We start from the raw sequence: 23,780 nt of genomic DNA on the forward strand, positions 1-23,780 counted from the left end.
AGTAGCCTACTTGTGTGAGGTATGAGGGGTGATGAGCAGCCTACTTGTGTGTGAAGGGGTATGAGTAGGTGTGATGAGATAGCCTACTTGTGTGAAGTATGAGGGGTGATGTGAGGTATGAGGGGTGATGAGCAGCCTACTTGTGTGAGGTACGAGGGGTGATGAGTAGCCTACTTGTGTGAGGTATGAGGGGTGATGAGTAGCCTACTTGTGTGAGGTATGAGGGGTGATGAGTAGCCTACTTGTGTGAGGTATGAGGGGTGATGAGTAGCCTACTTGTGTGAGGTATGAGGGGTGATGAGTAGCCTACTTGTGTGAGGTATGAGGGGTGATGAGCAGCCTACTTGTGTGAGGTATGAAGGGGTGATGAGTAGCTTGTGTGAGGTATGAGGTGTGATGAGCAGCCTACTTGTGTGAAGTATGAGGGGTGATGAGTAGCCTACTTGTGTGTGGTATGAGGGGTGATGAGTAGCCTACTTGTGTGAGGTATGAGGGGTGATGAGTAGCCTACTTGTGTGAGATATGAGGGGTGATGAGTAGCCTACTTGTGTGAGGTATGACGGGGTGATGAGTAGCTTGTGTGAGGTATGAGGTGTGATGAGCAGCCTACTTGTGTGAAGTATGAGGGGTGATGAGTAGCCTACTTGTGTGAGGTATGAGGGGTGATGAGTAGCCTACTTGTGTGAGGTATGAGGGGTGATGAGTAGCCTACTTGTGTGAGGTATGAGGGGTGATGAGTAGCCTACTTGTGTGAGGTATGAGGGGTGATGAGTAGCCTACTTGTGTGAGGTATGAGGGGTGATGAGTAACCTATGAGGGGTGATGAGTAGCCTACTTGTGTGAGGTATGAGGGGTGATGAGTAGCCTACTTGTGTGAGATATGAGGGGTGATGAGTAGCCTACTTGTGTGAGGTATGAGGGGTGATGAGTAGCCTACTTGTGTGAGGTATGAGGGGTGATGAGTAGCCTACTTGTGTGAGGTATGAGGGGTGATGAGTAGCCTACTTGTGTGAGGTATGAGGGGTGATGAGTAGCCTACTTGTGTGAGGTATGACGGGGTGATATGTAGCTTGTGTGAGGTATGAGGTGTGATGAGCAGCCTACTTGTGTGAAGTATGATGAGTAGCCTACTTGTGTGAGGTATGAGGGGTGATGAGTAGCCTACTTGTGTGAGGTATGAGGAGTGATGAGTAGCCTACTTGTGTGAGGTATGAGGGGTGATGAGTAGCCTACTTGTGTGAGGTATGAGGGGTGATGAGTAGCCTACTTGTGTGAGGTATGAGGGGTGATGAGTAGCCTACTTGTGTGAGGTGTGAGGGGTGATGAGTAGCCTACTTGTGTGAGGTGTGAGGGGTGATGAGCAGCCTACTTGTGTGAGGTATGAGGGGTGATGAGCAGCCTACTTGTGTGAGGTATGAGGGGTGATGAGCAGCCTACTTGTGTGAGGTATGAGGGGTGATGAGCAGCCTACTTGTGTGAGGTATGAGGGGTGATGAGCAGCCTACTTGTGTGAGGTATGAGGGGTGATGAGCAGCCTACTTGTGTGAGGTATGAGGGGTGATGAGCAGCCTACTTGTGTGAGGTATGAGGGGTGATGAGCAGCCTACTTGTGTGAGGCATGAGGGGTGATGAACAGCCTACTTGTGTGAAGTATGAGGGGTGATGAACAGCCTACTTGTGTGAGGTATGAGGGGTGATGAGCAGCCTACTTGTGTGAAGTATGAGGGGTGATGAGCAGCCTACTTGTGTGAGGTATGAGGGGTGATGAGCAGCCTACTTGTGTGAGGTATGAGCCTACTTGTGGGTGATGATGACAGCCTACTTGTGTGAGGTATGAGGGGTGATGAACAGCCTACTTGTGTGATGTATGAGGGGTGATGAACAGCCTACTTGTGTGAGGTATGAGGGGTGATGAGCAGCCTACTTGTGTGAGGTATGAGGGGTGATGAACAGCCTACTTGTGTGAGGTATGAGGGGTGATGAGCAGCCTACTTGTGTGAGGTATGAGGGGTGATGAGCAGCCTACTTGTGTGAAGTATGAGGGGTGATGAGCAGCCTACTTGTGTGAGGTATGAGGGGTGATGAGCAGCCTACTTGTGTGAGGTATGAGGGGTGATGAACAGCCTACTTGTGTGAGGTATGAGGGGTGATGAACAGCCTACTTGTGTGAGGTATGAGGGGTGATGAACAGCCTACTTGTGTGAGGTATGAGGGGTGATGAACAGCCTACTTGTGTGAAGTATGAGGGGTGATGAACAGCCTACTTGTGTGAGGTATGAGGGGTGATGAACAGCCTACTTGTGTGAAGTATGAGGGGTGATGAACAGCCTACTTGTGTGAGGTATGAGGGGTGATGAACAGCCTACTTGTGTGAAGTATGAGGGGTGATGAACAGCCTATTTGCTTACCATTCAGTTTACCGCTGTACATTTGATCATATTACACAAAAATTATACGACTTGTGATATTTCTTCTTAGATAATTATTAACTACAAGAAATGTTCAGCCACATGACAGGCAGATCAGTGGCGGTCCTAGACTTGCTGCCAGTAATTATATATATAATTGGTGCCTCGAGGCAACTATACAGTCCACTCTCAAACACCAGGAGTTTGAGTGTCTTTTTTTTCCATTTTCTTTTTAACTTCATTTTATCTTCGAATCTAGGCGCCCTAAACGACCGCCTAGGACTAGGTGATCAGTATGGAGTGTCCCTTCCCCCACCCGAGTACTTAACACCTACAACTCACTTTCATTATCTTGCTTCACCAAGGTCTCAAAAGCTATCATTTACAGGAACCACTACAATACTTGTTATATGCTACAATACAGTTTAACACTGGGTAATTCAGCGTAATTAGTGGTGGAGGCTCGATACTCCGACTACTCATCAGCGAATATACGCTCCCTAAGTATACTCGCCTAACGCTATAGAGTCGAGGAAAGTGTTAGTGGGAGCCATGAAAGTTTTATTATATGCAGTTGAAGTTACTTCATCAGGAAAAGTGGTTGACAGTGACTAGATGAAACCTAAAACTGGTACCAGTGTTGACACGACTGAAGGCAAGCTGCCACTTACCGGCCTGGTTTCTTGTAACTTCCACTGTGCCTAATGGAACACCTCTGCTGGGGTCTTGTATCAGCATTGTTGCTCAACTACTGTTTCTCTATCAGAACAGGTCATTACCAGCACCTTCACTAGAGGCGGTGCGACCAAGTGTGTCTGGGTATCCTTATACCTTTGACATGGAGTCATCACTGATAGTATGATATCAGTTTAATACAAATGTAAAGGCGTAATTTACTCCTTTAAGTAAAAAGAAAAATAATGGGAAAAAAGCAAAAATACACATCCGAAACTTAGTAACCACTGGGACTTAAATAAAAGGTTGACTAAAAAAAATGAAATAGAATACTAGGAGACCGGTTTCGTTTTCTGGGAATTAAACCGAAAGGAATGCAACAGAGCCACAACAATAACATATTTCTGCAGGAGAAAGTTGATGTAACAGACTTGCAGAAGGGAGCCAGCCAATCAACTTGCAGAAGGGAGCCAGCCAATCAACTTGCAGAAGGGAGCCAGCCACGAGCCCAGAGGCTGCTGACCAGGAGCTGGTGGCCAGTGGTTGCAACACAGGCTAACACAACAGCTTCCCAGTACACTCAAAGTGCTGAAATATTCCTTTTGGGGAACTCGTCCGCGTCTCCATCCGGTCCTCCTAGATATAAATGCCATCCAGATGCAAAAATGTTCGCTAGGGTTAAGGCCTACACAGAACGCGGGTCAAGTCATTATATACTTGAAAATTAACAAAATTAATCCATAAAATAAGAATTTAAGTCAACTGTCAGTATATATACACAAACACACATGTCAGTTGTAATAGTTTTATACATGTCCCGGTGTATATAACTATTACATATCTGTGTATATATACACACAGCTCTCACTGTCTATTCACAGTTACTCGCTGTTATGTCCACAAGGGATTATCAGTTAGTAACTTCAGGAAGAGAGCTAAGCTACAGGTTTCCCGTCTTCAGTAATTAATTCATCGTTAAGTTCTGAGGCTTCTAGTGTTTGTAGTACTTAGGTTAGGTTAGTTTCGTGAGGAAACATGACAAATATTTCCTGACGCGGGTCTTAGTCATATGATGACTCACAGCTGGAACTTTTGGTCATATGACCGAGACCTTCCACTGGCTTATCGGTCCACCCTTTTAAAAATTATGGTTGTGATTATAACCGTTTTAATTTTGTAGCACTCACTACTTCTTGTAAACCATTTAACTGATGCAATACTCACCATGGAAAACTTTGTTCTCTCCTTTCAAATACAAATTTTATTTTCAAAAACTTATAAATGTTATAAAAACAATAAGTGTCACCAGTTTGAAGCTTAATGGAAAGTCATTGATTCTTGTGGTTATCATTATTGTAATTATGATTATTGTAGTTATGGCTTCTAGTGCCACTGATGAGTTTTGCGAGTCTGTTTGGTCAATTATTATCTGTTAATTCTTACGTATTGTCATTTCTTTTGTATTCTTGTCAGTTCTTCCGTATTCTTGTCAACTATTTCGTATCCTAGTCCATTCTTTTGTATCCTTTATTAATTCTTTCGTATTTTTGTCAGTGCCACAAATAAAAATCTCAAAATGTGATGACAACCACAAATGCATATTATTATTATTATTATTTTTATAATATTTGTTGTTGCTGTACTATTAAAATAGTTATAACTATGACCGGTAAGCTAGCGGAAGGCCTCGGTCAGATGACCAGAAGCTCCAGCTGCGGGTCATCATTTGACTAAGACCTGCGTCAGGAAACACTTGTCCTGTTTCCTGACGAACCTTACCTAACCTAAGCTGTTGTCGCTGTCTGGTATTCAGACGTGGAGTGGTCTAAGTTACTGTGGCAGCATTAGCAGTTAGTGGCCGCCAAGTAATGGGGGTAATAGCAAGGGAAAGAGGGGGACCGTATGGAAATAGCCTTAAGTGAGATGTATAAAGAGGAGCTTGAGGATGGCGTAAGAATGTTTTCGTAATGGGATTTACGCGTCAGGTGTCTGAAGGAGCAACATCAGAAAGGACGGGTGTCAGGAATAAATCATCAGAGCCTCAACATATACTGTTAAGGACCCCATGATGTCAGCAGTAAATACAATAACTAACCAGGTAAGAAGGAAAACAAGCAGTAAGGATCATATAATAAGACTAAACAAGGAAGGCATAACATTCACAAAAAAAAGCGACAGAAAAAAAGACAGAAACCAGGAAATAGAAAAGAAATGATATATAAGTGATACACAAGACATATTGCAGACATCTGAAAAAGAAAGCAAAAATGTGATGCCAATATGTAAACAAAAGGCAGTACTAGAACCAATGCTATTTCTGATATATGCAAACGACTTACCAAACTAGGTATGATCCGAAGAATCATTGTATGTAGGCCCAATAAGCCCACTGAAAAGATTAAGAGCGATGGATGAGATACTTCAGGAAGGCTTCTACAAACTGCAGTCGTGGTTCAACAAATGCAACATATCTCGGTAACAGCATAACTTAAAACTGCCACATCCCATTAGCGAGTGGATCAGTGATTTAGTACTGCTTCAGTACTAGCTAGATGTGAACAGGACGGTACGTGACACTAAAGGGTGACCTAACTTGCAGTTCTTGGATGCTCTGAAGGTCTCAGGCGCTCAAGAGTGTGATATATCCCACACCTGGACTTGACAAAATTATACTAAAACATTATTATTAGAGTTGGTGCCAATAATATTAATCGTATAATAGAGATGACGTGTTAATAACTATAATACAGATAATGATGAAGTGACACACCCAAATCAGACTAACAGGTAAACTAACTGCCTTATAACAACCGTCACAACAGCGTAAAAATCCTTTGACACTTTAGTCTTGAGACTGAAGATACAAGGTCTTGTTACAGAGGCTTGTAGTCTGGCTTCAAAATTAAATATAGAAATCATTGGAAACGCCTAAAATCCCCCAGTTGTATTGCTTGGAAGATAGTTCAAGAACTGAGTGCATTACCTCTAACATCCTGAGATGGGAGTGAACACTGTCAGAGCGAAGCCTTGACGCTATATATAATGTTTCACAAGTTGCGCGTCTATTTTTGTCCATTACAAGATGCCACCAGTTGAAAACAGAAGTGCAATAAGAACACACAACGGAAAACAGATGCAGTAAGAATATACACCGGAACACAGACGCAATAAGAATACAGACAATTCACTGAGCAATAAGAGGAAGAATTTTTTTTCCCTCTCATCACTGATTTATTATACAGACTTTGATAATCCTTCCTTTAACACTCTTCACAGCCTTTCCTAACTTTATCTTTGTTGTCCTCTCCACCCTTACTTATCCTTTGATCCTGCATCACTCCCTGCCTTGCAGCACTGTATAATCCTAGTGGATGATGATGATCATGATGATATCATGATCATGATGATGATCATGATGATGATCATGATGATCATGATGATGATCATGATGATGATCATGATGATGATCATGATGATGATCATGATGATGATCATGATGATGATCATGATGATGATCATGATGATCATGATGATGATCATGATGATGATCATGATGATGATCATGATGATGATCATGATGATCATGATGATGATCATGATAATCATGATGATCATGATGATCATCATGATGATGATCATGATGATTATGATGATGATCATGATGATCATGATCATGATCATGATGATCATGATGATCATGATGATCTCATCATACATGAAGAAAATTATCATGAGGCCCTGAACTGTATCTCCGAGAAGCAGCTTGACAAATTTCCTCAAATCATTCTAGATTGGGTGGACCGTGGCGCGGTTCCTATGGTCTGACTGCATACCACACGCAGCAACAGTCTAACTGACCAACACATCTTCAGGGGCTATTATCCCCACATCCCTCATTAAGTTGGTAGGTAGGCAATATTCGTCAGGAAACAAGGCAAGTGTTTCCTGACATGGGTCTTTAGCCATACGATGACCCGCCACTGGAGCTTTTGGTCACTTGACCGAGGCCTTACGCTGGCTTACCGGTCCCCCCCCCCTTTGAAAATTAGGGTTATATATACTATTATCTTTAAGTCGAAAACAAAATTCCTAGGGTATTGCGAGGTACAGCTCGCAGGGGAGGGGTGTTGTGGTAACACCTTTCAAAGGAAGGGGGGTGTTGTGGTAACTTTCAAGGGGAGGAGGTGCCGAGGTAATAACTTTCAAGGGAAGGGGGTGTTGTGGTAATAACTTTCAAGGGGACGGGGTGCTGAGGTAACAGCTTTCAGGGGAAGGGGATGTTGTGAGGTGACCTGCTGAGAAAGTTAAGACTTTCTCACCAGCAACGGTTCTCTAGATAAGATCTAGCTCTTGGCCCTCTGAGCCAAGTCAATGGATGACAAAAATCTTAGCCTTTCACTGAAGCAGCAGAGTTGTAATCACAACCTTTCTGGAACTTGGCCAGTCATCATGTGTGTATTACTGAAACAAACAAAATGCCTTCAAGTCTCTTCTTGAGTTTCTTGATACTGAATTAACTGAAGGAGCCAGACAGTGGACCAGATCATCTTTCCCCTAAAGAGATCACTCTTAATGAGATGGTCTCAACCGTGCTTTGGAATGTTTGAGTAGAAGGGAGGTCGCTTATAAGCAGTGAGAGCGCATCGATCTAGGGATTTCCTTGCCTCTCCCTAATCCCACCATGAGTACTTGCCTTGACACTCAGGTAATTTGCATTGATGTCACCCGAGTATAGGCTGAATATAGTTTTGCCTGTGCCAGTGTATATATAAACCAATTCTCCTCTATAGTCTTATCTGTCATAAGAGAGGGAAGGAATGCGAGACCCGAGTAGGTTAACAATATCAATGAAAACCCCTCCACAGTCTATCACTAAATGATCCCCATTTATGTGGACGTCACGATGGCCAAAAGAATCCAGATGAAGTCATCATTCTACTGTAGTCTAAACAAGTGGTAAATACAAAGTGTAGCCTAACACAGGTGCATCTACAGTGTCTGACACATGTCTACTACACAGCGTATCGGAATATGTTGGGTGTTGACATTATTATAGTCATGGGGGGACGCTGGTTTAGAAAGACACGTAAGCAAACACTATAACATATTTATTAGAAAACGTTTCGGTCCTGGGACCTTGATCACTTCTAACATACAGAGGTAGAAAGACATTATATATATAGGCGGAGAGTGAGATGTGACGCACGTGACCTGAGGAATGTCATAAGAACATAAGAATGGAGGAACACTGTAGAAGGCCTACTGGCCCATGCGTCACATCTCACTCTCCGCCTATATATATAATGTCTTTCTACCTCTGTATGTTAGAAGTGATCAAGGTCCCAGGACCGAAACGTTTTCTAATAAATATGTTATAGTGTTTGCTTACGTGTCTTTCTAAACCAACTTGTCGGTATTTATTACCAAGGTTTATACCATGGGGGGACGCTAAACCCGTAGGGATTATACAGCGTCTGTGGGGGGGGGGGAGATGGAAGGTATTCAGGCTTAATTCAGGGAACTGGAGGGCAGATCCAATTTCCTAGATCAAGAGCCCCTCACCAGCATCAAGGAACCTCCCTTGAGGGACGGGTATTGACAACTTCAGGAAACCCCCAAAATCAGTAAATATACAGGACTTGTACCTGGTTACTGTTTGGTCACAATTGGTTTCGAGACCTCGAGCTTGTGAGGAACATGCGCGCTCACTGTTCATAAGTTTTCTTATAAACGAATTACGGACACCAAGGATCCAAGACTAATCAGTTATTTTTTTATCCCACTGCTTCAGAGTTGCCCTCCAGACATGTAATATCTGCTCTTACAAACTTAGGCACAAGTCGTACCTTGAAGATGCTGGAGAGTCTTCCAAATATAAATGCTGATATATGTTTATGTGTTGGGTGATGTTCAGTCCACTTTTATCTAACAAATTAGGAAATCGCCCAAAAGATAAAACCTTAGAACATTTTCATACAGTTTCAAGGAGAAAGCTGAAGATTTTTTCATAAAAATTTCCGAGTACTGTGGGGTGGTAATTGAACCAATCTTCACCGTGGGAGTCATTCATATTATTTAGCTGTGACATGCACAGGTAATGGTGATGAAGACGGGAATCTTATTGCATATATGAAATTGTAAGAGGTCAGAAAGGGGGTTGAAGGTCATATCATTATGAACTTTCAGTTTGTGATGGCAAAGATATTGAAACCACTGAAAGTGTTATCAGGTACCAGTGACAGATGTTGGAAACAACTGAAAATATTACCAAGCACCTGTGACAGGCAGGTACTGAGTATAAACAGTGATGTAGGTCGACAGTTTGGACCTCTCAGCTCTCATGTTGAATACGAAATTCAAAACTTAGCGGTCCAGTCCCTGGACCCATTATGTACCTATGTAATCTTTTGACTACCACCCACAGTATGAGTGTGGGGTGCGTAATAAAAGACATTTAACTACGAAATCCGTTTTAAGTTTCTTCATGTGTTGGTCGAGCACTTGACAGCGAGACACACTCACCCTGGAGACCTCGTGTTGAAGACCTTGTCCTGGAGACCCGGGTTTTGAAACCTGCGGTTCTCCTTGATTTTTTTTTATTGGCATGTTCAGCAGTAACACACATCAGTATCAACAATATGTTTCCCACCCACGTATAACCGAACTGTTTGTGTATTTTCCTATGTACTTAGAAACTATAAGGACAAGCCCACATTAAAAAAATATCTATTCATAAATAACAATATCAATATAGCCGTAATAATAATGGTAGCAATATGAGAAGCATGATCATTTGAGTAAGGTGACTGGTCATGCTCCTGAACCAAGACAAGTCGGGGTATAAAGTTAATGTGTGTGGACCACTTTTACGACAGCCTAACTGGTAAGGCTGAAAACAGCTCTCTTAAGTGACCTTTTAAGCTAACATATCCAGGTAAGGTGACAAGTAACATTGACCTATTAAGGATATCCGAGGAGTGTACACTGACAAGCTGCGTGACCTGATTTGAAGGCTGATGAAGGCGACAAATAGCACTTGGTGTGACCCCTTGGAGACGTTAGGAGTGACACCTGACATCTAAAGAGAGAGAGTAAGAGAGAAACTCCGACTCAAGAGTTACAGAAATAAAAATATATTACCAGGAAAAATGAAACACGAGGTGTGAGAGAGAGGTTGAGAGTAGAGTAAGCAACAAGTGTAGCCTACGGTGATGGAGGTACATGGAGAACACCAGACCCCTACAAGCTCCCATCTGCCCTTAAGCTAGTGTTTGCTACCTCACCTAGTGTCTTCCCTCCCTTACTACCTCACCTAGTGTCTTCCCTTCCTTGCTAAAAACCTCGTTGTTTGTTACCACTAATTGACATGTCTGGGTCTATAAAAAAAAATTCATAACGTTGCCCTTACAGTTTATCTGAGCCGTAATTGTGCCATTTAAATTACTTCACCCAGGCTGTGGGACCCAGTACATTGTACCAGAAGTGGACCACACAACACACACACACACTAGCGACCAGTGAAGAGGCGGGGCCAGGAGCTACGGATCGACCCCTGCAACCACATCTAGGCGAGTACACACACACAAACACACACACACACAGACACACACACAGACACACACACAGACACACACACAGACACACACACAGACACACAGACACACGCAGACACACACACGCAGACGCACACACGCAGACATACACGCAGACACACACGCAGACACACACGCAGACACACACGCAGACACACACGCAGACACACACGCAGACACACACGCAGACACACACGCAGACACACACGCAGACACACACGCAGACACACAGACACAGACACACACACAGACACTAGCGACCAGTGAAGAGGCGGGGCCAGGAGCTATGGATCGACCCCTGCAACCACAACTAGGTGAGTACACACACACACAGTAGCGACCAGTGAAGAGGCGGGGCCAGGAGCTTGGACTCGACCCCTGCAACCTCAACTAGGTGAGTACACAGACACACACACACACACACACACACACATAAAAATAACCGTGTCTAGTGTCTCATAAGCCTAATTTACCAAATAGGCCCAACTTTTAAAAAAATGGACTTTTACCCCCAAAATTTTTTTTACAAATTGATATATTTTTTAATTGACAAAGATGTGAAAAATTATTTTTTTGGAGGGATCTAACTTAGAAATGTCACCTAACGTATTTTTTCGGACAAATTCTACTAAATATATTATAGATAAGTTTCAAATTTAATAATAAATATATATATATATATATATATATATATATATATATATATATATATATATATATATATATATATATATATATATATATATCGTGCCGAATATGTAAAACTGGTCAATTAGCAAGAACTCGTTTAAAATTAAGTCCTTTCTAAAATTTTCTCATATGTTTAAAGATATATTTTTTCATTAACGTTGATGTAAAAATTTATAATTTTGCACCAAAAGGAACTTAGAAAACTTACCTAACCTTATCATAACAAGCGCAATTTATTTTAGCCTAACCCAACAAATTATATTTTAGATTTGTTTACAATAATTTAATACTAAACAAACACAGTGAAATATATTTTTTTCGTTAGGTTCAGAATGATTTTTGCGAAATTATTGCATACACAAATTTTCACTTGTCCTATGTGGCAAGATGAGCGTTGCTATTTAAGCCAAGATCGCAAATTCTGCCTATTAGGCACGACATATATTTTGTGGATGAATTTGGTAGGGTGTGCAAAAGAAGAAAATTAAAAGTGAATACAGGAAAGAGTAAGGTAATGAGGATAACAAAAAGATTAGGTGATGAAAGATTGGATATCAGATTGGAGGGAGAGAGTATGGAGGAGGTGAATGTATTCAGATATTTGGGAGTGGAAGTATCAGTGGATGGGTCTATGAAAGATGAGGTGAATCATAGAATTGATGAGGGGAAAAGGGTGAGTGGTGCACTTAGGAGTCTGAGGAGACAAAGAACTTTGTCCTTGGAGGCAAAGAGGGGAATGTATGAGAGTATAGTTTTACCAACGCTCTTATATGGGTGTGAAGCATGGGTGATGAATGTTGCAGCGAGGAGAAGGCTGGAGGCAGTAGAGATGTCATGTCTGAGGGCAATGTGTGGTGTGAATATAATGCAGAGAATTTGTAGTTTGGAAGTTAGGAGGAGGTGCGGGATTACCAAAACTGTTGTCCAGAGGGCTGAGGAAGGGTTGTTGAGGTGGTTCGGACATGTAGAGAGAATGGAGCGAAACAGAGTGACTTCAAGAGTGTATCAGTCTGTAGTGGAAGGAAGGCGGGGTAGGGGTCGGCCTAGGAAAAGTTGGAGGGAGGGGGTAAAGGAGGTTTTGTGTGCGAGGGGCTTGGACTTCCAGCAGACATGCATGAGCGTGTTTGATAGGAGTGAATGGAGACAAATGGTTTTTAATACTTGACGTGCTGTTGGAGTGTGAGCAAAGTAGCATTTATGAAGGGATTCAGGGAAACCGGCAGGCCGGACTTGAGTCCTGGAGATGGGAAGTACAGTGCCTGCACTCTGAAGGAGGGGTGTTAATGTTGCAGTTTAAAAACTGTAGTGTAAAGCACCCGTCTGGCAAGACAGTGATGGAGTGAATGATGGTGAAAGTTTTTCTTTTTTCGGGCCACCCTGCCTTGGTGGGAATCGGCCAGTGTGATATATATATATATTATTATTTAAATATATATATATATATATATATATATATATATATATATATATATATATATATATATATATATATATATTTTTGTGTGTGTGTGTGTGTGTGTGTGTGTGTGTGTGTGTGTGTGTGTGTGTGTGTGTGTGTGTGTGTGTGTGTGTGTGTGTGTGTGTGTGTGTGTGTGTGTGTGTGTGTGTGTGTCTATATAAGTGGGTATTTCAAGTACGTATCTTCACTCTCTGGTTAACAAGTGATATCTTTAAATACATCAATTTCTAATAACGTCAGTGATAGAATGAACGGAAGTGATGATGGTAACGGTAATGATAGTGATGCCTACACCTCCACCATGATGATAGTGATGCCTACACCTCCACCATGATGATAGTGATGCCTACACCTCCACCATGACGATAGTGATGCCTACACCTCCACCATGATGATAGTGATGCCTACACCTCCACCATGATGATAGTGATGCCTACACCTCCACCATGATAGTGATGCTACACCTCCACCATGATGATAGTGATGCTACACCTCCACCATGATGATAGTGATGCCTACACCTCCACCATGATAGTGATGCCTACACCTCCACCATGATGATAGTGATGCCTACACCTCCACCATGATGATAGTGATGCCTACACCTCCATGATGATAGTGATGCCTACACCTCCACCATGATGATAGTGATGCCTACACCTCCACCATGATGATAGTGATGCCTACACCTCCACCATGTACAACACTGCTACAAAGGTGGCAGTTCAAGGCCTTCATCTATATTCAAACAGCACCTGATTGCTGTCTCTCTCGTATTAAATTAGTTTTTACAACAGATCAGCAGTAGCGTGTTGAGACGGCAAGACAGAGGACCTTTTACTTGTCCTATGCAGTTATAACTGTAAGGACCTGCTCTGAGATGTGGGTCGCGAGGTCATGCCAGGTGCAGGTCACGTACCCAGTCATGGTTTCGCTTTTACTTCGCTGAGTCCTGCTGGTCATACTGGGTGAGAGGGGGACGGGTATTCCAGGACTGTGAAGAAAGGGGGTTAGGTGAGGGGAAAGAGATAGTAAGGAAGGCGACAGGTGGGAAGAGTCTGGAAAGGAGCGGGTATTGGTCAAAAGTAAATGTGTAAGAGATGGTATCACGTGTGGGGCTCCTAAGTTTTATAGTACAGGTTACTAACACTCCAACATAAATTACCTCGATTCGAGCTAGAACGTTCCCATTAACTAATCTGTTTTGATTTCCTACTCATTTCTGTAACACTGCAAGCTCCTGATGTTTTGATTGCAATACGAAAGGCCTAGAGCTATCATTCAACTCTCCCGGTAGCTGTTTTGCATATTGAATCACTTGTTCGCGATTACTGCTTAATATATATTATATATATATATATTACACACATCAGTCTGATAGGAAGCGGGAGTAGTCACAGTTGCTTTATTTCGGGAATCCAGTTTTTTAAGGGAGATTCTGAAGTTATAAAGGCTGGTAGATGACTTTGAGAGCATATGTAAATGAAGGAAATTTAAAGTGAACATAGAAAAGAGCAAAGTGATGAGAGTAACAACAAATCTAGAGTGAAGGAATGGCTATCACATTGTGGTAGAGAGTATGTTGAAAGTGAATGTGTTGATATATTTGGGAATGAACTTTTCGTCAGATAAAAGATGAGGTGAACTATGGGACTAACGAGGAAAAAAAAAAAAAGATGGGTGCACCGAAGTATCTGTGGATACAAAGAACTTTATCCATGGAGCCAAAGAGGAAACTGTACCAGAGTATACTAGTACCAACACTGTTTTATAGTTGTGAAGTATGGGTTTTAAATGTTACAGCGAGAAGGATGTTGGGTCTTAGCAGAGATGTTGTGTTTGAGGGCAATGTTGTGTAAATATTATGCAGAGAATTCAGATAGTGGATATTAGATGTGGGTTACCAAAACTGTTGAGAAGGCATAGATAGGAGGGATTGTTAAGGTAGTCTGGGCATTTAGAGCGGCTGGAGAAATTAAAATGACTAGGAGGGGCGGATAAATCTGGGGTAGAGGGTATGAGGGGTATGGGTCATCCCAGGAGAGGTTGGGGGGAAGTAAAGAAGATTTTGAGCAGGGCCTGGGGGGGAGGGGGTTCAGCCGGTACATTGGTCCGGGGCCCGGCTGTGAACCTCTAAAGCAGTGGTTCCCAAACTTTTTCAGCTTGTTACCCAATTTAACATGCCACATAAAGCATGTTACCCCTTTCACAAAATGATGTTATTATTGATATATATGGCTAAACGTGAACGTATACAGCCTCGCATACTCTGCTAATCCTAGCAAAACCATTGAAAACGTAAGAACCACACATACATTATATATAAAATTAATAATAGCTACAAATTCACAGTAACAGTGGGTAAATACTAACTATATACTGCACAGGGCAGTACACATACATACCAGCTTATGTCTACCTCGGCTGATGCTCACAGATAAACTGACAGTGTGAAATAGAGGCAGCCTCAGGAAGTGAGTGACGCGTACTGGACAGGTCGATCTGGGCTACTGAGTGACTTTTGTCCTGAAGCATACTTGTCAAAATACTTTTGGGTTTCCACACACTTAGCTATATATTTCTTCTTTTCTAATACTGTATATTAGTTTTTGATGTTTGTTATTTGGTTTAACTTTATTACTTACTTATAATAGGTTTACTTTACAACTTTATATACTAAGACAAAGTTAACAATAATCCTCATACCGGGTACCGCATTGTTTTCTTGATTTTCAGAATTCATAACTTTTTTTCTGTCACCCCTCCATTACCCCCCAAAAATGGTTAAATTACCCCCAGGGGGTAATTTACCCCCAGTTTGGGAACCACTGCTCTAAAGGTACCCCATAGCCACAGACGTTTTATTAATTTTTTTCCATTTGATTTATTTTGGTAATTTCAGCTATTTTTAGTTTATTTAGAAAAATAATTGTGTAAAATTCACTTAGACTGGGGGTCTCAGCCTGTCCCCAGGGGCCTCAGCCTGCCCCCAGGGGTCTCAGCCTGTCCCCAGGGGGCCCAAAGTAGTCTTGTTCCTTCTTACAAAATTTCTCTTGGAGGCCCTGGTTTTGAGGCTTGTGCGAGTGTGTAAAATAGGAGTGAGTGTTGGTAAGAGGTTTATATCTGACGTGCTGTCACTATAAACATTAACATTTATGAATGGATTCAGGGGAAACCGGTTAACTGGACTAGAGTCTGGAGGCGGGAAGTACAGTGCCTGCACTCAGAAGAGGCCTAGCAGATGTTATAGTTAGGAGGGTCATATAGATCGTTATGTCGGCGCCCTTAACAGTGATTGAATGAATGACGGTGAGAGTGTTTCCTCTTTCGAATCACTATACCTCAGTGTGAGACTCCCTGTGTATTATATACACGTATAGTACAATGAACAGTATGTAAGACAGTTAACAGTATAGTAATTAAATAAAAGTGTAAATAAGGCTTATAAAATAATGACACATCCAGCAGCAAATAAAATCAGGAGAAGAGTAAATAATATAGAAACCCTTAAGATAATTATGAAGTGTTTTTTGCCCCGTGGCAGTACAAGCAGCGACCTCCACCACTAACACTTTCACAAGTTCCTCCATCACATCAAAGACACAGTCTCCACACTGACTCGCCTTCATTTGAGTAATAACTTTAGTCTGACTGACATTTATGTGCGTTAAATCATGTAAATGTGTTCAGAATGCTATATGGCTAGTTAGTTTACTGGGTTTAAAGCCTATCGACTACACGACTGCATGAAACCTTTGCACCAATCTAGAATACTTTAAGCCTTAAAATGTGGGTTAAAATCAAATCTTTCACCGAGAGGATATATACTGTAAGACTCTGGATGTGTATATCTCTGAATGCTATATAAAAATGTTAAAAGTTGAATTATTAAAATTCTTGAAAGCAGCTACTCGACTTTTTATGGAAAATACTTGTAGATCGTGATTGGCGAGTCCAGAATTACAAAAAAAAAAAAAACCTCTTAATCTGTGTTTTGACATTGTTGTTCAGCTTAACTGTGTTAGATACCATCATATATCAACAGTAAAAGGAGAAGTGTAGCTTACGACAGACAGTGGCCACGGTGCTGCTTGATTATCAAGGTCAAAAGACACTAGATTTGTGCAACCAGGCTCCTCCATCTCACTCAACACAACCAGGCTCCTCCATCTCAACACAACCAGGCTCCTCCATCTCACTCAACACAACCAGGCTCCTCCATCTCACTCAACACAACCAGGCTCCTCCACCTCACTCAACACAACCAGGCTCCTCCATCTCACTCAACACAACCAGGCTCCTCCATCTCACTCAACACAACCAGGCTCCTCCACCTCACTCAACACAACCAGGCTCCTCCATCTCACTCAACACAACCAGGCTCCTCCATCTCACTCAACACAACCAGGCTCCTCCATCTCAACACAACCAGGCTCCTCGACCTCACTCAACACAACCAGGCTCCTCAACCTCACTCAACACAATCAAGCTCCTCCATCTCAACACAACCAGGCTCCTCCATCTCACTCAACACAACCAGGCTCCTCGACCTCACTCAACACAACCAGGCTCCTCGACCTCACTCAACACAACCAGGCTCCTCAACCTCACTCACACCAGGCTCCTCCACCTCACTCCATCTCACTCAACACAACCAGGCTCCTCCATCTCACTCAACACAACCAGCTCCTCGCTCCTCTCGACCTCACTCACTCAACACAACCAGGCTCCTCCACCTCACTCAACACAACCAGGCTCCTCCATCTCAGGCTCCTCCATCTCACTCAACACAATCAGGCTCCTCGACCTCACTCAACACAACCACATCTCACTCAACACAACCAGGCTCCTCCATCTCACTCAACACAACCAGGCTCCTCCATCTCAACACAACCAGGCTCCTCCACCTCACTCAACACAACCAGGCTCCTCCATCTCACTCAACACAACCAGGCTCCTCCATCTCAACACAACCAGGCTCCTCGACCTCACTCAACACAACCAGGCTCCTCAACCTCACTCAACACAATCAGGCTCCTCCACCTCACTCAACACAACCAGGCTCCTCCATCTCACTCAACACAACCAGGCTCCTCCATCTCACTCAACACAACCAGGCTCCTCCATCTCAACACAACCAGGCTCCTCGACCTCACTCAACACAACCAGGCTCCTCAACCTCACTCAACACAACCAGGCTCCTCGACCTCACTCAACACAACCAGGCTCCTCAACCTCACTCAACACAACCAGGCTCCTCAACCTCACTCAACACAACACAACCAGGCTCCTCAACCTCACTCAACACAACACAACCAGGCTCCTCCACCTCACTCAACACAATCAGGCTCCTCAACCTCACTCAACACAACACAACCAGGCTCCTCCACCGCACTCAACACCAACAGGCTCCTCAACCTCACTCAACACAACACAACCAGGCTCCTCCATCTCACTCAACACAACCAGGCTCCTCAACCTCACTCAACACAACCAGGCTCCTCAACCTCACTCAACACAACACAACCAGGCTCCTCGACCTCACTCAACACAATCAGGCTCCTCCACCTCACTCAACACAACCAGGCTCCTCCACCTCACTCAACACAACCTGACAAAACAATTACCAAACGTTGTCTCGCCCCTTCTCATCAGCATATTACTTTATATAGACAGGCAAGCTCTTTACAATTTTTTTCAACAAATATTGTACCTTTGCAATTAAGATAAACTAATCAAAATAGCGTCGTTACGCTGGTGTGGTTTTATTTTCTCGCAAGAACGGAAAGAATGTAAACAATGGGACAGCCATCTCCCCGAACATTCTCAGTTGTCCACTATCAAGAGGTGTTACAGTGTACCATTCAGCATATATTGGTAGGTCAGGTTTCAGTCTCTCGTGCAAAAACTGGTTGGGCTTTCATAATATCGACAACAGTACTTGTAGTGACAGTAAAAGTAGTTTCAAGTAGGTGAATTATCGCCGATAGTACACGACATATTGAGGGCATCTTGAGTGGGACCGTTGTCCATACAGAGCTTCCAAACGTTTTATTTATATATAAATATATATATATATATATATATATATATATATATATATATATATATATATATATATATATATATATATATATAAACAATCCGTTACATATATTTTTTTTTAAATTTAGAGGTAAATACCTGGGTAGAGATACAAACAGGGTAAAGCCATACTGTAATTTGACAAAACTGATAGGTACATTTGAAAAAAATGATTGTCAGACCGGAAATATGTTAGAATTAAAATTGAGCATCTGTAGTGCTTTGTACGAGGGCGAAACGTCGACAAACCTTGACCTATACTTCTTGGAACGCAGGCGAGAAAGATACATCATAATATACACTTGGAAAATCCTAGGTCTAGTCCCAAATCTGCACATGCGGTAGCTCGATCACTAGCACAAACAGCTCACACACTGAGGTCCGGGGATCGATCTCCCAGTACGGCTAGAGAACATTAGGACGTGTTTCCATAAGACACCAGCTGCCCTTGTTCACCCATCAGTAAAATGGGTACTTGAGTGTTACTAGACTGAGGTGCATCGCATCCTGAGACAAAAGTGACCTAATTTGCCCGAAATGCTCTGAATACCATGGGCTTTCTATATACGAGTATGTCACTGATGTACAAGGTATATATTCCTAGCTGACATGTACTTGTAGAAATAAAGATATCATGATCACATGCAAATCACTCCCCACGAAAGCAAACATTTCCTGACATATTTTCGGATGTTCCGAAAAGATGCAACCTGAGTTATCATGATGTGGACGTAGGAACTGCTAAACTTATTAAACTTTCTCCATACAGAGCTAACCCTGAAAATCAGACACGGTAGATGGTGCAACATGCCCGCTTCACCCCCCCCCCCTCCATGAAAAGCAGGGGCTAAGAGTACACTAAGAAACAACGCGATATGTGTCAGGGGCCCAAGACTGTTCGACTGCCTCCCAGCATACATTATGGGGATTACCAACAGACCCCTGGCTGGACAGGCATCAAAAGTCAGTACCAGACCAGCCGGACTGATTCGTACGTCGGTTTGCGTGCAGCCGGCAGTAATAGCCTGGTTGATCAAGCCTTGGTCCATCACGAGGCCTGGTCATGGACCAGGCCTCGGGGGCGATGACCCCCGAAACACCCCCCAGGTGCCATTGCCAGGGCCATTGTCAAGTGACAACCGAGACGAGAAAAAGTAGAGAAGACCAGAAGACACTGCGATACGGGGGAAGGGGGAGAAAGGGAGTATACGTAGTAGTACCAGTCGTAGAATTAGCAGTATCGGTACAGGTAGTAGTAGTGATATAGTAATGAGGTAGTAGCAGTAGTGATAGAAGTAATAGCAGAGAGTGTAGTAGAAGTGAAAAACGCAAGAGTATAGTAATAGAGCATACAGAAGCACTGCAGGAGGTAAACTGGCCCAAGCCAGGAAGTACTAGTAAGAAGAGTAATGAGAGTAAATTGCATTTCGAGGTGGTGGGAAACTGAAGTATTTCAACACTAACAACTGTGCCCAAGGTGGCAGAGAGCTGCAGTAGGCCTACTGGCCCAGGCTAGGAAAGAAAAGGAAGCAAGAAAGAGGAAAGGAAAAGGAAATACAGAAGACAAATCAAGAGTAAAGGAGAGGAGGAGGAGACAAAAGGTAAAGTCAAGTCACGAATATTGTGACGATTTGAGCATTTGACTAAGTACCGAGACAAGCACGTATCTACTAAAACAAATCCAGGACTAAGATCCATGTTAGGAAAGTTGTGGTGTACAAGAGCCTGTTCAACTAGATGGCGTATTTGAAAAGTAGATAGTTTCTAGCACAAGACCAATTAATAGGATATCTGTGATCTGTGACATGACAGAGAAGAGCATTGTTGGTGTCGTGCAGGCGAACACTTCCTTGGTGCTCCTTAAGTCTGTCAAAGAGAAGACTGCACCCTGAAACTGCCCACAACGTCCGTGAGAAGAAACTGCTGTGAAACTATCACCTCATTATTAAGTAGTATAAATCTCCAACGTTTCTGAGATTGTAATGAATATTTTGAAAGAAGGAAACAGATGTTACTTTACAGTGAGTGGCTAATTGTTCAGTAATAGAGGTGAGTACAAGTGCATTAATGAGATTAATACATTTCCTATTATTTGCCTCAAGAATTTATGTAGGAAAAGGTGTTGTCCTGCTGAGAGAAGCAGAGATGGTCGTTGGAGTGGATACACACAAATATATATATATATATATATATATATATATATATATATATATATATATATATATATATATATATATATATATATATATGCAATAAGATCACAGTAAACAGGTGATTTAAGAATATGCAAAACAACCACTCTGAAAGAATAGAGAAATTCCAAGCGCTTTCGTGACTACTAATAATACACTGGACAAATAATTTTTAAATTTTCTTGGGTAGAATAGTTTGTGGGGTGAGTTGTGCAAAGGACCTATCCAAGTTGGGTCGGCGCGCGTCAGGTGTTTAACCGTTGTGGGATCTAATAGTGAGGTGCTGGCCTGACCCCTTATATAGCTTCCTTGGATGCTTTACTTTCATAGTTCCTTGATAATGTGAGTAGTCACGAAAGCGCTTGGAATTTCTCTATTCTTTCAGAGTGGTTGTTTTGCACACACACACACATATATATATATATATATATATATATATATATATATATATATATATATATATATATATAGAGAGAGAGAGAGAGAGAGAGAGAGAGAGAGATGTCAGTAAGTCACGATCAGGTTCCACAATGTTTGACATCACCAGTCATCTTCCACGTGAATGTTTATGCTGTAAACTCCGACGGTCAAACCAGTGACCATACAATTCAGGCTTCGTTCTCAATAGTGTATATAAGGCGTATAATAGTAGAAGATTCTAGCAGTTAATATATAACACACTTCTTCAAACATATCGACCAACTGACACTGCGTGTGACATCTCTCAATCCACTCAAGCTTTTGGTTACGAAGTAAAAATAAATTTAGCCTATGTTCAAAAAAAGTAGTGAAAATCGCGATACATCACGTACGAAACACTATATTTAGGCTAAAAATTACATTTGAAGAGTTTTCCGTACATTCCATGGCATTGACGAATAAGCTGGAAGATGGTGCACCACTCAGCCTTCGTCAGAAGCAACTGGCAAGGCGCAGTGTGCAACAAAATTGAAATACACGTCAGTATCTTTCATACGAATAACAAGAGAAAAAAAGATACTGACAAATCTGCATTTTCTGGCAAGGAGGCGTGTAGCGGGGTACTTACACAAAAATCCTCATGTCTGTGCAGACGATCACCTCCGAGTGAGCCCTCAGCTACCCTGGCTGCTGCTTTTATATACCGACCTTCAGCACCCTCACCTACACACACTTCTTGCTGTCTCCCCCACCCCCCTCTCTCTCATTCTAGTCCTCCCTCACTCCTTCCCTCTCCGCCACCTACATCCCTCTCTCCGACCAACCCTCCCTCCCTCCCTCTATCAAAATCACTGTAGCTATTACAAATACATTCAACTTCTGCTATAATGGTTGGTTGTTTAATCGGGTTTCAAGCCTATCCACTTCACGAGGATCATTAAGGCTGTATATAACCTGTTAACTGCCAGTCATCAGTAGTTAATCCCTAAAATAGGGATTAAACTCTTAGTAAGTTTATTCAGGTATACACAAATACAGTTACATAGATTATCATACAAACCAGAATATGTGTAAAGAACCTAGGATAATCCAAAAAAGTCAGACTAAGTGACTGATTTCCATTGTGGTCCTGTACACATAAACACACTGAAAGACATACATACATACACTTCTCAGTGCTTATACTTATGCTAGAATGATACTACACAAGTTACTTTTTTATTTATCCCAAATAAGCATGCAGTGTTGCCACTGAGTATAGTACAGTACTAACATCATTCAGTGTGCGAGTACGTTGTTCCACATGACAGTTACATGGTAAGAACAAAAGTTAACTATGTTTTCCTCTCAGATACCATCACATAGGATGGGGGTTCATACCTGGCGCAATGAAAACTATCAGCCTAGCCTGGGTGAATTAACCAAGATGACGTGTAACTTATATACTTGTGTAACTGATATTGTGGAAAATTGCATTTATCTGAATGTAACTAATTATGTACATAACAGTAAATGATAACAAAGATAATTATTATTTATCAATGTTACATAGACAAGTAGGAATTTGGGACACCTAGGTCGCAAAAAATGTCCCCCTTCGATATCTACCACTGTCATATCCACAAGTTGCTCTGGACCTATTAATTAAATGAAATATACATACACAAGGAATACTGGTAAATATATAAATTTGTGGACTGTATATTAAAAATAATAAATGGTTATATGTATACACAATTACATAACAGAAGGAAAATATATCTTAATATCACTCACCAATTTGACTGGAGATTAATGTGTATCATACTCAGAAAACCTCACTCTAACTAAATCTATGAAAATAATGCTGGCCAGAATTACACACAAATCTAGAGAGCTTATCTGAGGTTCATGGAGCTGTCTTGTCCAGTCGTCTGATATCTCAAGTTATGCAGGAATGCACATCCAACAATTTCGTCTCCTATTTGAATTTGTAACTACGAACCCGTGTTACTGTCCCCTGCAGAAGAATTGGAACGGGAAATTTGCGGGACCTCAAGAATTATGTGTGAATGGCGGAAGATAAGGAATACGACCATCTAGAGCACGAAAAATTCTTCCCATTACACCAACGTTTCTAATCCAAATTCAAACAAAATGGCGACTCTCGTCTGCCCAGACGCAGAGTTTCCGTTTTCTATGACATATATATTATTAAATACAGTATGGCCATCTATTTACATATAAATACTGAATTTCTGGAAAATATATACAGTATTTT

At 42.1% G+C, this 23,780-nt stretch overlaps 1 protein-coding gene across 1 annotated transcript in view; it reads right to left on the minus strand.

Annotated features, from left to right (window-relative positions):
• Positions 1 to 22,270, minus strand: part of LOC128685686 (uncharacterized) — a 184,282-nt gene extending 162,012 nt beyond the window's left edge. Inside the window, exon 1 of the mRNA XM_053772230.2 lies at positions 22,149 to 22,270. Coding sequence (XP_053628205.2) covers positions 22,149 to 22,162 — 14 coding nt within the window. The 5' untranslated portion in view covers positions 22,163 to 22,270. The remainder of the gene's footprint in view (positions 1 to 22,148) is intronic.
• Positions 22,271 to 23,780: the final 1,510 nt, after the last annotated feature.

This window comes from Cherax quadricarinatus, chromosome 23, assembly GCF_038502225.1.
Source record: "Cherax quadricarinatus isolate ZL_2023a chromosome 23, ASM3850222v1, whole genome shotgun sequence".
In the NCBI taxonomy this organism is placed as follows: domain Eukaryota; kingdom Metazoa; phylum Arthropoda; class Malacostraca; order Decapoda; family Parastacidae; genus Cherax; species Cherax quadricarinatus.